The 16,740-nt window shown below is 40.6% G+C and overlaps 1 protein-coding gene across 1 annotated transcript; it reads right to left on the bottom strand.

The window, feature by feature from the left end:
- Positions 1-10,311: 10,311 nt before the first annotated feature.
- LOC105202853 lies at positions 10,312-15,526 on the bottom strand. Its single transcript, XM_039453149.1, has 3 exons — positions 13,067-15,526; positions 12,746-13,024; positions 10,312-12,570 (listed from the first exon to the last, which is right to left on the bottom strand). Exons 1-3 carry the CDS (start codon positions 15,524-15,526, stop codon positions 10,312-10,314), a joined length of 4,998 nt encoding a protein of 1,665 aa, XP_039309083.1.
- Between the last annotated feature and the right edge of the window lie 1,214 nt (positions 15,527-16,740).

Here is a 16,740-nt window from a genome sequence, read left to right on the forward strand (position 1 = left end):
CATACGCATGCACGTATGCACACACCCACACACAAGATTAAATCCGACTAAGTAACCACCACATGGTACATCTTGAGTAATGCTGATGCTGGCGGTAGTGTAACTTTCAAGCCGCACAACTCGGAAAGTAGTCAACGAAAATAAACATTCTTATAGTGTTTTGGAAAGGTCTTGACACCAGCTATTAGATTCTGGAATCAAAAATAGGGTGTTCCATTTAAAAAATCTAATGTGATTTCGATCTGACCTTGGCGACGCCATCCAAGGTCAAACTGATAAGATCATTGAATAGATCTTTTGAAACCCTACAACTTTCGTCTGAACATATTTTTGATTGGTCCTAATCCTGCGAAGAGAAAAGGGGTGTACGGGTGGTCTGAAACACCCTGTATATATATATATATATATATATATATATAAATATATATATATATACATACATGCTTACGTTATTATTTATAACAAAAGCCATTAATAAATCTTATTATTAAAAATTCAACATTATCGTTAAGTAGCACATCTTTAGGATCACCAAATTTTAAAAGAATCGATCCCACAATTTAATCTAAAATCCTCTATTCCTACCTTTGAATAATAACAGTAAATATCCAATTTTTATAACTTTTAATTTTTATCTTCTATTTTTATACGAGACATCAAAAGAATAACAATAATAAAGAAAACAATAGAAATTGTAAAGTATTATGATAAAATTAAACATTTCCAACAAGCACCAAATATAATTCTAAGATGTAATGTATGTATATAACATACAGGGTGTCCTATTTTAATCCATCCACGCAAATATTTCCGTTCCCTTGCATTTTACAAGAAAATGTTTCAGACAAAAGTTGTATGGTTTCGAAGGGGACATAAGATGATGTCATAAATTTGACCTCGAATAGTTGCTTAAAGATCACATGAAGGTCACCTTCAATTTTTTAGATAGAAATGCCTACTTTTTATTGCATATTCTTGTAGCTTATCTCGAGACGTTTCCAAAACACTATAAATAAATGTCTTTCCGTTAAGTATTTTGCGAGTTGTGACGCTTGAAAGTTGGTGGGCCATTTTAATCCATCCACGCAAATATTTCCGTTCCCTTGCATTTTACAAGAAAATGTTTCAGACAAAAGTTATATGGTTCAAAGGGGGCCAACCATTGATGACCTTGAACTTGACCTTGAAGTCGATTTTCAAAGTCATTTTAAGATTAACAAGTGTTTTTTCAATAGAAACCCGTATTTTTGATCCCGGATTTGGAAAGAGCACAAAATTTTGCGTAAAAAATATGTACCCATGTTAGGCCCTAAAAGTAGACCATAGGGGACTTTTAGACGAAAACAAGTGATTTTATTTTAGCACTATTTTTAGCATTACCCAGGAACAACGACGTGGACGTAGTAGTTTTCTGTTCCCTTTGGGGTGCTTAATTAACGTGTGTAGTGCTAAATACTTTAGCACAAAAAGTAGTGCTAAAATAAAATCACTTGTTTTCGTCTAAAAGTCCTTTATGGTCCATTTTTAGGCCCTAACATGGGTACATATTTTTTACCCAAAATTTTGTGCTCTTTCCAAATCCGGGATCAAAAATACGGGTTTCCATTGAAAAAACACTTGTTAATCTTAAAATGACTTTGAAAATCGACTTCAAGGTCAAGTTCAAGGTCATCAATGGTTGGCCCCTTTGAACTATACAACCTTTGTTTGAAACATTTTCTTGTAAAATGCAAGGGAACGGAAATATTTGCGTGGATGGATTAAAATGGCCCACCAACTTTCAAGCGTCACAATTCGCAAAATACTTAACGGAAAGACATTTATTTATAGTGTTTTGGAAACGTCTCGAGATAAGCTACAAGAATATGCAATAAAAAATTTGCATTTCGATTTAAAAAATTGAAGGTGACCTTCATGTGACCTTTAAGCAACTATTCAAGGTCAAATTTATGACACCATCTTATGTCCCCTTCGAAATCATACAACTTTTGTCTGAAACATTTTCTTGTAAAATGCAAGGGAACGGAAATATTTGCGTGGATGAATTAAAATGGGACACCCTGTATATAACATAGATCAAGATAATTACGTTACATTAAGTTAAACACATACGCTATGTGTTTGCTAAGTTTGAAAATTAAATTTTCGTTATTCGTAATTAGAATAGAATATAAGACGCTTTTTCGAGATCTCGAGGATTACCTGGACGTCAACACTCAGATCGCCTTTGCCGCCGCCGTCGCCGTCGCGTCGTCGTTACCGCGCGTCGTCGCCGTCGCCGTCGCCGCCGTCGTCGTCGTCGTTACTCGCACGTCGTCGTCGTTACCGCGCGTCGTCGCTCATCGTTACCGCGCGTCGTCGCCGTCGCCGTCATCGTTGCCGTCGTCGTCGTCGTTATCGCGCGTCGTTGTCGTCGCCGTCGTCGTTACCGCGCGTCGTTGTCGTCGCCGTCGTCGTCGTCGTCGTTACCGCGCGTCGTCGTCGTCGTCGTTGCCGTCGCCGTCGTCGTCCGTCTTCGTCGCCGTCGTCGTCGTCGTCGTCGTTACCGCGCGTTGTTGTCGTCGTCGTCGTCGTCGTCGTCGTTACTGCGCGTCGTCGTCGTCGTCGTCGTCGTCGCCATCGTCATCGTCGTCGCCATCGTCGCCGTCGTCGCCGTCGCCGTCGTCGTCGTCGTCGTTACCGCGCGTCGTCGCCGTCGCCGTCATCGTCGCTCGTCGTCGTCGTCGTCGTTATCGCGCGTCGTTGTCGTCGTCGCCGTCGTCGTCATCGTTACCGCGCGTCGTCGCCGTCGCCGTCGTCGTCGTCGTTACCGCGCGTCGTCGCGCCGTCGTCGTCGTCGTTACCGCGCGTCGTCGCCGTCGCCGTCGTCGCCGTCGTTACCGTTGTCGCCGTCTTTACCGCGCGTTGTCGCCATCATCGTCGCCGTCGCCGTCGTCGTTACTGCACGTCATTTCCAGTCGTCCACTGTCACTATCACCACTTCTACTACTGACACCTCGTGCTGTTTTCGAAAGCGTCCTTGAAGTGTGCTGTCCTCGTCGAGGGATCACGAGGACGTACAATCACCCAGCACTAACGACCGTATACCTAATGCACCGCGCTTTTCGCGACGCGACGTGCCTGATTCGCGAATCTAAAAATAACAGGTTAGGAAAACTGTCACCTTAACTTACCATTACATGTATGTACACATATATAGTGGTAGACGGCCATGATGCTTATGGGTACGGCCATGTTATATCACGTGATAGAACGGCTATAAATGAGCGCCACTCGTTACTCGTGTCAAAAAGAGGTACTGGACAAGATTCGCTTGGCGACGATAATGACGTATCTTACACATGTAAAACATGTATTGGACTTTGCGTCGCGATATCTCCGCTCGTAGGACACGGAAAGAAAAAATAAAAACACTTTTATTATGCAATTCGTCACCAAGCTATCGATTGAGACTACTCAGACCTTGATCGGTTCAGCCGTTACTGAGATCTGATAACTCGTTAATGCTTGAAATCGCTGACTCGCGTAAAAGAGGCGCGGGTCTTTCTCGCTTTGCGTTTTTTATCTTTTTTTTAAATTGGCACGAGACGCGACCGCGCCTCTTGATATTTATGCAGATATTTCGAACATTTTCAAATAATTATCATAAATCATAAATATTTTTGAAACATTCATGATAAATATTTATGTTCAGTCCAATCTACGGCCATAAAAACATTTATTAAATGTTTTGATAAATGTTTATAAAATATTAAAATAAATATAAATATTTTATAAATATTTTATAAATATTTTGTGCTATCTGGGTTATTCATCGTTTAATAATAGAGAACACAAAATTCGCAAAGAAAATTACAGTGTAGCTTTAAATTCAAATCAGAATATTAAGTTAACAGAGAATGTAGAAATTGATTCTAGTCCCCCATAATCCTATTCGGAAAGGAATCAGGGAACTTACCTCGGTACAAACTACGTGGTGTAATTCAATTGAGTTCAGGATAAAAACTAGCTTAGAAAGCTTATGAGAAAATATGCTACTCTGGAAGAGTTAGGAGAAAAGGAGGTACAAGAGAAACATGAACATGACGTAAATGCTATTTGGAGTATAAATAAGTTTCCGCCGTTTCACAAAAAATGGCGCCACTAGTATTAGGAGTACAAATTGAAAACCGCCGTTTTTTGTCAAAATTTGAGGATTGATTGTTGAAAAATGGTTACATACTTATTCTTGAAAGTATTGTCCATCGCTGGCCACTACTTTCTCCCACCTTTCGGGCAGCATACGAATCCCGCGTCGAAAAAACTGCTCGTCTTTTGCGGCGATCCACGAATCGACCCAGTTTTTGGTCTCTTCGTAATAATGGAAGTGCTGCTCAGCCAGGCCATGCGCCATTGATCGGAACAAGTGGTAATCTGAAGGGGCGATGTCAGGAGAATACGGCGGATGAGGTAAGACGTCCCATTTCAATGTTTCCAGATAGGTTTTAACGACCTGAGCAACATGTGGCCGAGCGTTGTCGTGCAGCAACATCACTTTTTCGTGTCTTTGCTCGTATTGTGGCCGTTTTTTCTGCAATGCTCGACTCAAACGCATTAGTTGTGTTCGGTAGCGAGCTCCTGTGATGGTTTCACCCGGTTGCAACAGCTCATAATAAATCACGCCGAGCTGGTCCCACCAAATACACAGCATGAGCTTCGAGCCATGGATGTTTGGCTTGGCCGTCGATGTTGATGCATGGCCGCGGTAGCCCCACGATTTTTTTTGCTTTGGATTATCATAATGGATCCACTTTTCATCGCCGGTTACAATATGATGCAGAAAACCCTTCCGTTTTTGCCGTTGGAGCAGCTGTTCGCACGCGAAAAAACGTCGTTCGACGTCTCTCGGCTTTAATTCGTATGGCACCCAGTGTCCATACTTTTGGATCATTCCCATGGATTTCAAACGATGTGAAATAGCTTGTTGAGTCACGCCCAATGAATCTGCAAGCTCCTGTTGCGTTTGAGATGAATCTTCATTCAGTAATGTTTCCAATTGTGCGTCTTCAAACTTTTTCACCTGTCCGGGAAGCTCCTTGTCTTCTACGCCGAAATCACCACTTTTGAAGCGTTGGAACCATTCTCGATACGTTCTTTCACTAATGGAAGCCTCATCATAAGTTTTTACAATCATTCGATGCGCCTCAGCCGCAGATTTTTTCGAATTGAAGACAAAAAGCAAAACTTCCCGCAAATGACGCTTATTGGGCACAAATTTCGACATTTTCGATCACAAAAAAATATATAACGCCGATAAAAATTCACAACTGCAATGATAAGGAATTGTTGCCAGATGCCCAACCTTACATTTAAAATTTTTGATCTAACGTTTGGCGCCAGCATTTACCGCTGGCGCCATCTACTGGAAAACGGCGGTTTTCAATTTGTACTGCTAATATGTTATGGTTGGAATTGTCTGTTGTAAAACGTTATGTAAGGTTGGACATCTGGCAACAACATAAAATATTAGCGATTTTGTATCAGCATCATATATCTTTTTTCGTGCGAAAATGTCGAGGTTTGAGTCGAATAAGCGTCATTTGCGGGAGCTTTTGATTTACTTCTTTAATTTGAAGAAATCTGCAGCCGAGGCGCATCAATTGCTTGTAGAAGCATATGGTGAGGTTGCCTTAAGTGAGAGAAGTTGCCGTGAGTGGTTTCACAAATTTAAGAACGGTGAATATGACGTCAAAGACAAAGAACGTAGCGGAAGGCCGAAAGTGTACGAAGACGCGGAATTGGAAACATTATTAGATGAAGATTCGTGCCAAACGCAAGAAGCACTTGCACTTACATTAGGAGTGACTCAACTAGCAATTTCACATCGCTTAAAATTATTGGGAATGATTCAAAAACAAGGAAACTGGGTTCCATATGAACTGAAGCCGAGAAACGTTGAACGCCGATTTTTCACATGTGAAATGCTGCTTGCCAGGCATAAACGAAAGGGTTTTTTGCATCGTATAGTCACTGGTGATGAAAAATGGATCCACTACGATAACCCAAAGAAGAAGAAATCATAGGGACCACCTGGCCATGCTTCAACATCGACAGCCAAGCCGAACATTCATGGAAAAAAGCTCATGTTGTGTATTTGGTGGGATCAGCTTGGTGTCGTGTATTATGAGTTGCTCAAACCGAATGAAACCATTACTGGGGCTCTCTACCGAACACAATTGATGAGATTAAGCCGAGTACTCAAGGAAAAACGTGCCCACTACTACTCCAGACACGACAAAGTTATTCTTCTGCATGATAATGCTCGTCCACATGTTGCGGCGCCGGTCAAAACCTACCTGGAAACATTCAATTGGGAAGTTTTACCCCACCCGCCATATTCACCAGACATTGCTCCTTCTGATTACTACCTGTTTCAATCGATGGCGCATGGCCTCTGAGCAACACTTCACATCATATGAAGATACAAAAAATTGGGTCGATTTGTGGGTAGCTTCAAAAGATGAAGCATTCTTCCGACGCGGTATCCGTATGCTGCCAGAAAGATGGGAAAAAATAAGTGGTTAGCGATGGACAATACTTTGAATAAAACATTAGGTACCGTTCTTTCACAATAAATGCCCAATTTTTGATAAAAAACGGCGGAAACTTATTTATACTCCTAATATAATAGGTAAAAGAAAAAGACAATTTCAAAAATTAGATAATATGAAAAAGATTTCAGCGGATATTAAGTACAAATTTTGGAATAACTTAGGTAATAAAATAATTTATAATTCAAACTAAAAATGGCGAATATAATACTATGGAACGCTAAAGGTATTAGCAACAAAAATCTGAATTTAGTAATACAATTTTAGATTTTGATATTGCTGCTATTACAGAAACAAAATTAAGTACAAATAAAATACTTTATTTTAAAGGATATAAAACGATTAAATCTAAAAATAGAAATAATAATGACGGTGTTGCTCTAATCATTAAAAATAATATTCAGTTTGACGTAATTCCGGATTGGCACATCAATTCTGAGAATTTTGACGTTATAGGTGTTAGAATTAGAAGCTTCTCTATACTATTTAATATAATAGTAGTATATCGCAGACGCTCAACAGATTCAGACAATTCTTGGAAAAATTTAACTAAATTTAAGATGGTTGTAGCGAATTAGAGCGTTCAACGGTGTTGCGAGGCGCGTAAGAGAAAGAGAAGGAAGATAGAGGAGAGAGATAGATTTAGGAGAAAGTGGAAAATATGCCCAGCGGAAAGGAAAAAGCGCGAGACGAGCAAGGCGAGCAATGGAATGTGAGAAAAGGAAATAGAAGAATAAAAATAATGGCAGGACGGCGAGGGAAAAATAATGGCAGCATGGCGAGGGAAAGGAGACGGGGACCGGAGAATTAGATCAGAAGCATTCGGACTAGCCTGGGCAGAAGATCTAAACCGGAAGGAGTCCGGCTGTGTCGTGGATTGACAAGGTGTAGTCGGGGACACGCCGACACGAAGCCCAGAGACTTGGAGGATAAAAGATTACTCCGAAGGAGAGGCGCCAACGGAGCCTGACGCAAGACGCGGAACACCGAGCTTGGGAGAACGCGTGAGGTCCTGCGGCTCCGAATCCAGCCCCAGCACGGCATCGCAGTACTGGGTTTGATTGTCATCATATGAGCAGAATCGCCTTCGCTCTCACGGCGCTCCGACATCAAACATCACGCCAGGTCGTACTTTCTCTCTCTTAATGATCCGCGCGCATACGATACGTTTCGATTATCGTTGATCCCGCCTGTGGGTGCCCAATAAATTTTGTTAATTCAATTGTTTTCAAGCATATCAGAAATATAATTAATTATTTAATTCATGTGGATCGCTTATGCATTCATTCTGAGTCTTCTAAGCCCGATTTATGTTACATGGTGGAGGATAATGTTATTATTATGGGGGATTTCAATGTTCATAACCGTACATGGAATTGTAACAAGACAGACACCAACGGGGAAAGATTGTATAACGCTATGTTTAATAAGAACGTTATTTTTGCTTAAATAATGACACTATATCGAGACTTAATTACACGGCGGGTCCCGATAGCGCACATCCCAATAGCACACAAACCACTCACAATGACCTCAGTGAAGTTAGCTGGGCAACTTCAACGTATCGAACTTTAATTAATTGCATTCGTTTGGTGGTCGTTTGGTGGTCTTTGGTAGTCTAGTCCGATCGTTTGGTGGTTAGTCGTTTTCCTGTAAAATAAAGAAGTAATTTTCGGTGTGAAGTTAGCCGGACAATTTTTATTTTTCAACCGATTTAACTCAAACAGGGCTCATTCGACGCGGAATCGTTTCGTGGTCACGAATATCGCGATGAAAACGTTTGGTGGTCAATCGTTTTCCCGGAAAATAGAAAAAACCGTACGCTCACGCCATGGGTTGCATGAAAACGTGACCTAAGCTGTGTAATTTGGTGGATAAATATTATTTTTCAACCGATTTAACTCAAACGGGGCTCATTCGACGCGGAATCGTTTGGTGGTCACGAATATCGCAATGAAAACGTTTGGTGGTCAATCGTTTTCCCGGAAAATAGAAAAAACCGTACGCTCACGCCATGGGTTGCATGAAAACGTGACCTAAGCTGTGTAATTTGGTGGATAAATATTATTTTTCAACCGATTTAACTCAAACAGGGCTCATTCGACGCGGAATCATTTGGTGGTCACCTGTTTTGTTGAAAAATATATGTACAAAACCCATAAGCCCACTTTTTTGTTCATAAACGATTTGTTTCATAACAAACGATTTCAAAAATAGGTACCCTATAAATGTTCTGCATATATATAAAAGTAGCTCGAGCTTATTACTACGTCTGGAGGATGTTTGAGGAAGAAACGACACAATATATGAACGTTTAACAAGAATAAGAACTCTTTTAATAATCTTTCTGATACTCAGTACAATATGGCACGTGGTAAGTGAACGGTTCGACTCGTAACTCGTAACTGTCTTTTTCTCTCTCTCTCTCTCTCTGGTGTTCATAAAAGCATTCAATCCGGCTTGTCCAATAGGCGTACGCCACAACCCAGGACGCGATGTGAATCAGCCAGTAAGTTATTGCTCCGGCCGTCACGATATATTTCATCATCAACTCGTGTGCAATTATGCGTGCTTGCCATACAAAACAATGCAAATTGGAGTACAATTGTGTTTTTCATCATTTGAGAAGCGATACCTTTCAGAGGAAGATATATAAATCAAGTAATCCGATATTTATAAACTTTTGTTTCGACGTGTTTCTTTCTCACATTTTGAATATGGTTATTCGTACATTTACACTTTGACTTTTATTGGCAAAAGACAATTTGTTCTACTCCGCTAGTGCTCCTATTCACAGTATTCCGTTAATATGTTTTGTCGTAATCGCGATTTTGATATCGTTGACTCAAGAATGTAAAAATTTATTGATAATAAAGATAATTAACAATGCACCGATACAGATATGATGATTTTTTTTCAGAAGTACATTGGATATGCTACAACCTGCTGATTGTTATAATGGGATTGTATGCCAGTATGACAATGGATAAAATGGACAACTTAAAAGACAGCTAAGGTGCAATGTCATTTCTATCACAGAACGAGCAACGCTTTGTGGTGGCTGATAATGACTACAGTGGACAGATTCATTGTTTGAGGGTGAAAATGCTACTATTGTTACACTATACGAAGATCCAGTAAGTTTGTTTTTATTTTCCTCAATGTCTTATATGGCATGTTGCACTAAACAGTAGCATAGCTATACCACAGCTATATTGGTCTAAGCAAGCAAGGAACTGTCCGTTACTTTCTATAATCTCAAAATATTAGTAAATTTCAGCTCGATGTATAGGTCCTCTTTTCAATTTTGTTAAAGCTGTTTTAATGTATTAAGAAAAATGTTTAAAATGTTTAACTCCATCTCTCTGTTGTATACGAAGGGCTCACTTAGATTCTTTTGGTGTTCTTATCAACAGAGAGTTCTGTAAAGAGTTGTGAATGTCAATGGATTAGTTTACACCGTCCGTTTGATACGCGTACCAAGTAGTACTATATCCATATCAAATCCGTATTAAATATCTGGTTATGCCGGTGTAAATCCAGATTTGATACGAATATATGGTATAGTATGCCAGGCAACCAAAAACTCGCGCCAACCTTATCTCTTCTGGTAGCGACATTGTCATGCAGGTCTACCACTCGATCAACTGCACGCACGAAACATACCACGCGGGAAGTTTGAATATACCGCCCGTTTTCGTTAACATGGTTAATGAACAGATTAAAGAGTTTCATGAATAATAGGGAGAGGGCAAATCTTGGTAATAGGACGTTTCAGTACAGATAATTGAGTACGTACTGTTACGACTCGAGTTAGACCATCTTTACCAGGATGAACCTGAGTGATACGCCCGAGAGGCCATTTTGAGGGAGGGTATCTTTCGTCAACCACTAAGGCCAGAGTACCTTCTTTCAGAGATGGAGTTGGTTTGTTCCACTTGTATCTCGCATAATACCTCTGCAGGCACTCTTTGGACCATCTAGTCCAGAAACTCTCTAACATCTGGCGAATCAGTTGCCATCTGGAAAGGTGCGATGTTTTAGCCGACTCAATAGAGGGCTCAGGAATGACGGTAGGTGCACAGCCCATCAGCAAATGTCCTGGAGTGAGTGGAGCCAAGTCTTCAGGGTCTTCACTTAGAGGTGACAGCGGCCTCGAGTTGAGTACTGCCTCTATTTGTGTCAATAGAGTAATGAACTCTTCGTATGTGAGTAAGGCGTTTCCCACTACTCTATTCAGGTGAAATTTCACCGATTTGACTCCTGCCTCCCATTTACCTCCAAAGTGTGGAGCGGCCGGTGGATTAAATTTCCACTCAGTTCCATTCCTAGCCAATAGTATGGCTAACCTATCTGATTCTTTGGTGGCCTGAGTGAATAACCGCCGTAGCTTAGAATCAGCACCCTTGAGGTTGGTACCGCAATCGCTCGAGAGAGTCGTACATATTCCTCGCCGTGCGGTAAATCTCTTGTATGCTGCGATGAACGTATCCGCCGTATAATCTGTCACAAGCTCGAGGTGGACAGCAGATGAGGAATAGCATACGAAGAGAGCAATGTATACCTTATACGTTCTTGCGTTTTTCCCTTTCCATGTTTTAACTGTAAAAGGACCGGCGTAGTCAATTCCGGTGTGTGTGAAAGGTCGAGAAGGAGTTACCCTTTCTTTCGGAAGTTGTCCCATCAACTGTCGTGCTCTTTCCTGTCGAAATCGTGCGCATGTGACACACCTCAGGATAAATGTCTTCACAGGAATTCGACCCCCAACGATCCAATAAGTTTTCCTTATGTAGGATAAGGTAATCTGAGTACCACCGTGTAGTGTCTTAGCATGAGCGTCGGCTATTAATAAATCGGTCAGTGGCGACTTCTTTGGAATAATCAGTGGATGCTGCTCTGAATAATCAAGGAGGGATTGTTGTAACCGTCCTCCTACTCGCAGCAGACCGCGACCGTCCAGGAATGGACTAAGCCGTAACAAGGCACTGCTCTTTGGTAAGACTTCTTCTTTAGATAGTGTATCAATCTCGGAATGGAAATAGACTCTCTGGATACGCTGGACCCAGAAGAACCTGGATATTTCTACCTCCTTAACAGTAGCGGTAAGTGATGTATTTATATGAGGATCTCTCTTAAAGTGAGAGGCGGCTCGGAGACATAAAGCGGTGACATGAAGAAGCTTGATGAGGTCATGAAACCTGTATATCAGCTCCCACAGTTCAAGGCGTTTTCTCACTATGTTTGCTTTAGCAGGTCTTTCCTCAGGAATCTCACTTTGTTTGGTGGTTGATGGCATGACAGGCCAACTTTCCGGTGATTGCAATAGCCAAGGTGGACCTGTCCACCATGTAATCAGTTCTGAGAGCTGAGCAGGGGTCGGTCCTCTGGTTGCTAGATCAGCAGGATTTTCAATCCCCGGTACGAATCTCCATCTTGCTTGAGGAAGAGTATCTTGAACAAAGGAGACTCGGTTCTGTACAAATTCCTTCCAGCGAGAAGGATGATTATTTATCCATGTGTATGTAATGGACGAATCAGTCCACAGAACGATAGGCATATTAGCGGAGGTAAAAACTTTGAGTACATGGGATACAAGTCTAGTCAATAGACAAGCTCCAGACAACTCCAAGCGACGAATGGTGAGCTTCTTTAACGGAGCTACCTTTGTCTTTGATGTTAAGAGAGCGGTTTGAGTAACTCCTTGCGTATCAGTCACTCTGATGTACACAGCGGCAGCAATTGCTTGATGGGATGCATCACAGAAGCCATGAATTTCCATCGGGTAGATAGTCGTATAATGTACCCAACGAGGGAATGTAAGTTGATGTAAACCTGTTAGGCTTTTGATAAAATCCAACCATCGTTTTTTTGCGGAATCAGGCAAAGGATCATTCCAGTCCAACTTTAAAGTCCATAACTCTTGAATAATGATCTTGGCAGTAATGATGATAGGAGACAATAAACCAAGCGGGTCATACAGCTTCGCAATATACGATAATATTGATCTCTTCGTGAAAGATTTAGAATCAGAGAGAGAAGTGAAAGGAATCTGTAGTTGGTTGCCAGCACAACCCGAGAGTGTGAATGCTAAGATCACCACTAATATTGATCGTTGTGGTCTCCATTCGATTATCCTCCGGGATAAAATCGATCACCAGTGGATGGTTGCTTATCCATTTCCGTAATTTAAAGCCGCCCGCCATGCAAATCCCTATCAATTGCTGAGAGATTTCCTTAGCCTCTTCGATCGAATCCGCTCCACCAAAGATATCGTCCACATATCTTCCCTTCTCCAAAACCGGAACCACTAGAGGATATTTCGATCCTTCGTCCCGTAATAGTTGATTAAAGACTCGTAGAGAAAGGTAAGGAGCACAAGCTAGTCCGTAAGTCACCGTTGTTAACTCGTAAATGCGACGGCCCTTGTCAGCATCCTGCTACAGTATTCGTTGAAAAGCCCAATGGTCTGGATAAACTTTGATTTGTCTGAACATTTTCTCCGCGTCGGTAGAAAAGACATAACGAAACAGACGGAACCAAATCAGGACGTCAAAAATATCGGTTTGCAACTTAGATCCCGTATGGAGAATGTCGTTCAAAGAATATCCGGTTGTAGTGGGGCTGGAACCATTGAACACGACTCTCAATTTTGTCGTGAGACTTTGCTCCTTCCAGACTCCATGATGTAGAATATAAAATGTATGAGGAGGTGATCTTAAATCCTCGTCAACGAGTCGCATGTGTTGTAACTCTTCGTATTCAGAAATAAAAGCCGAATAATATTTAGAGTACTCCTTGTTCTGTTTAAATCGATCAACTAATTTTGTAAGTAACTTTGACGCCCTGGCATACGAATCTCCCAAAAGATTTACGGACTTCTTGAAGGGAAGCTTAACGATGTAACGATCTCGTTGATCTCTAGAATGTGTAGTAATAAAATAGTCCTCACATTCTTGTTCCTCTGGTGAGAGATGCGATTTTGTATTTAACGGAATTTCCTTCAATGTCCAGAATTTGCGTAGAAGATCATAGAGATCTATATCACGTGAGACATGAAATCCATGTACAATAGATGGAATGTTCATTACTTCTGTTGGTCCAGAAACAATCCAGCCCAAGTGAGTTTGTTGTGCAATAGGAGAATCCTCGGAACCTTTGACAACTCCATTTAAAAGGATGCGCCCATAAACATTGGCTGCAAGTATTATGTCAATGGGCCCTTGGCGATAGTATTCAGGATCAGCCATCTTGATCTTGTGTAAGTGGGTCCAAGAACTTGGGTCCACGTCCTCAGACGGAATACATGTTGTAAGCTTTGGTAGGATATGAGCGTACACTACTCGACTGAAGGGAGATTCAAAATGTGGTGACAGTGTAAATGTTGTGAGATCTTTAGAACTTGTTGATTTTTGAGCACCAACTCCTATAAGAGAGACTTTGGATGATAAACGTGTAAAATGTAGTCGTTGAGCCAGACGTTCTGTAATCAGGGAGACTTCGGATCCTGGATCTATGAGTGCCCGTGATTTGGCGTTCCTTCCATTTAAACCAGAGATGCTAACAAAAGCTGTTGCTAGTAAAATATTTGACTCGTTAGCTTTATCAACAGAAGAATGCAGTACTTGTGCTTCATTTTTACTAAGTGTAATGTCAGATTCGCTTGTAGCAGGTTTCGAAGTAGTTTTCTGAAGAGGCGTTTGATGAATAGAAGTGTGATGTTTAGCGGCACACTTAGTGCACCGTTTAGTACTTTTGCATTGTGATGACAAATGGAAACCAAGACAATTGAAGCAAAGTTTGTGTTTCTTGATAATTGCAGTACGTTGCTGAACAGATTTATTAGAGTAACTGGGGCATGACATAATGTAATGTTTCTCTTTGCAAAGCGGACATGATTTTGTATCGGCGCTAACAAACTCCTTTGCTTTTCCGTGGTAATGGGCTTTAACGGTATTCTGGAATGGTTGCGAATCACCTTTACCCGTACGAGATTTCTCGAAGGCCTTCAAAGATAGTAAACGAGAGACTAAAAATTCATTTAACTGAGCCCAAGTGGGAATCTCCTTTGAGGAGCCCAAATGTTGTTCCCACGTTTTCACGGACTCCGAATCAATGCGTTGCAATATGATGAAAATCAAAAAATCGTCCCAAAAAGCTACTGGGCGATTCAAATTTTCTAAAGTTCTATAAATTTGCATGAAACTTGTATACAATTTTTCCAGCTCAACGGATGATTCCCTCGTCATACGTTTAAGAGACAACAACGATTGTAATGCTGCGTTAACCAATAAGCGTTTATTCTCATAAAATTCGTTTAATGATTCCCAAGATTTCAAAAAGTTATCTACTGCCAAAGTTGTGTTCTTTAATAAAAACGACGCGGTTCCAGTTAAACTGGTCTTAAGATATTGGAGTTTTTCTACGGGAGATAATGTTGGATTATTGATAACGAGTGAATTAAATAAATCCTTGAATGGTAACCAATCGTTAGGGGTGCCATTAAACTTGGGAAGATCAATTCGAGGCAGTCTTGCATGATGAACGAACACCGGTAAGCTGGAAGTGGAGAATGATGCAGCCTGTGAAGATGACGTACTTGGAGCGCTTCCCTGATCACTTTGAATTAATGAATTCAAACGTTCAACCACGCTCACATAGCTTTCATGTGTTGAAGTGTAAAGATCGGTTGAAAAATATAAATGAGTTCTAATAGAAAGCTTATCTTCGTTACTTAGCTCTTGAATAGATATCAAAATGGCCTTATGTTCTAGACAGAAGCGCTCCCAGTCGTCACTTAATGTTGACAAGCGAGCATACACTCTCTGTGGTGTGACACTGTATAATCCGTTTTTTACAAAATTGTCATATGAGTGTGTTATCAAATCTGAAAGTGAAAATTGTTGCTCAATATGAGCGTGAATATGACTGAGTTTCATCGTTAAATACAATCTCTTTTTTTTTTTTGTTTATTATCCGGCTCGAAGGACCAAAAATATGTTAAAAAAACATGAATGATAAAAGGTGAAGAAATTTAACAACATTAATAAAAATAATTATATGAAATTTAGATTTTATCTATTAGAAATACAATATAGCAATCCACGGAAATACATTAATTATAATTATCTTATGTCAATAAAGTCAAAATAGAGAGGAAAAGAAACATTAAATTCAAAGAGAAATTCATACATTTAAATATTATAATTAATTATATTCACGAAACTGTTACATTATTAGGTTATCGGATGAGTCTCAATCTATTCAAAAAACAGAAGATAAACTTAAAAATTAGTAAATACGTATCGTTGGTAAGCTGATAATAAGAACGTCGTTTGTAGAAGAAAAAATGGCGTAGTTTCGTAATCCGATGAAAGAATTCGACATTCTCATCTCTATCTTTCTCGTCTTCTTTCTCTGTCTTTGATCGGCAACTTGCGCTAGAAGTCTCTATGAATCGGGTGAAATGAACAAATTAGAAGAAAAGATTTATCTTTCTTCTCTCTTACTCTCACCGCCCGAGTGGCACTATATCATTAAACATAGAATAAGTAAAAAAAATACCAAAGCCTGTGCTCTTGGTCACTTTCTCTCTCTCTCTCTCTCTCCTTTTTGTCCGAAAGACAGTAATTCACCGCCCGAATGGCTGATTGCGTTTGCACGTGCAATTCTAAGGAAAGCTTGTACTTTCTCTCACTCACTCCACCCGAACGGCAATGTGTTTTTCTCTCATTCGCTCCGCCCGAATGGCAATGTAACTTTAAAGATATACTGAGAGTTCACGGTTTTCTCTTATTATGTTCAAAAAGGCTTGATTCATAAATAAAACTGAACTGTATTACTCGAAAAAGAGGGAAAACCGAATAACAACCAACAACGTTCGCTCGTCGCCAGGCAACCAAAAACTCGCGCCAACCTTATCTCTTCTGATAGCGACATCGTCATGCAGGTCTACCACTCGATCAACTGCACGCACGAAACATACCACGCGGGAAGTTTGAACAGATTACTTGATTTATATATCTTCCTCTGAAAGGTATCGCTTCTCAAATGATGAAAAACACAATTGTACTCCAATTTACATTGTTTTGTATGGCAAGCACGCATAATTGCACACGAGTTGATGATGAAATATATCGTGACGACCGGAGCA

The sequence above is a fragment of the Solenopsis invicta genome, chromosome 8, assembly GCF_016802725.1.
Source record: "Solenopsis invicta isolate M01_SB chromosome 8, UNIL_Sinv_3.0, whole genome shotgun sequence".
Classification (NCBI taxonomy): Eukaryota; Metazoa; Arthropoda; class Insecta; order Hymenoptera; family Formicidae; genus Solenopsis; species Solenopsis invicta.

Excerpts from the sequence above, each read along its gene's own strand:
- LOC105202853 (XM_039453149.1), bottom strand. The coding sequence starts at position 15,526 with ATGAAACTCAGTCATATTCACGCTCATATTGAGCAACAATTTTCACTT. Across the intron at positions 13,025-13,066 it reads AAATGTTCAGACAAATCAAA|GATGCTGACAAGGGCCGTCG; the intron begins GTTTATCCAGAC and ends ATACTGTAGCAG. Across the intron at positions 12,571-12,745 it reads GGATAAGCAACCATCCACTG|CTGTATGACCCGCTTGGTTT; the intron begins GTGATCGATTTT and ends TATATTGCGAAG.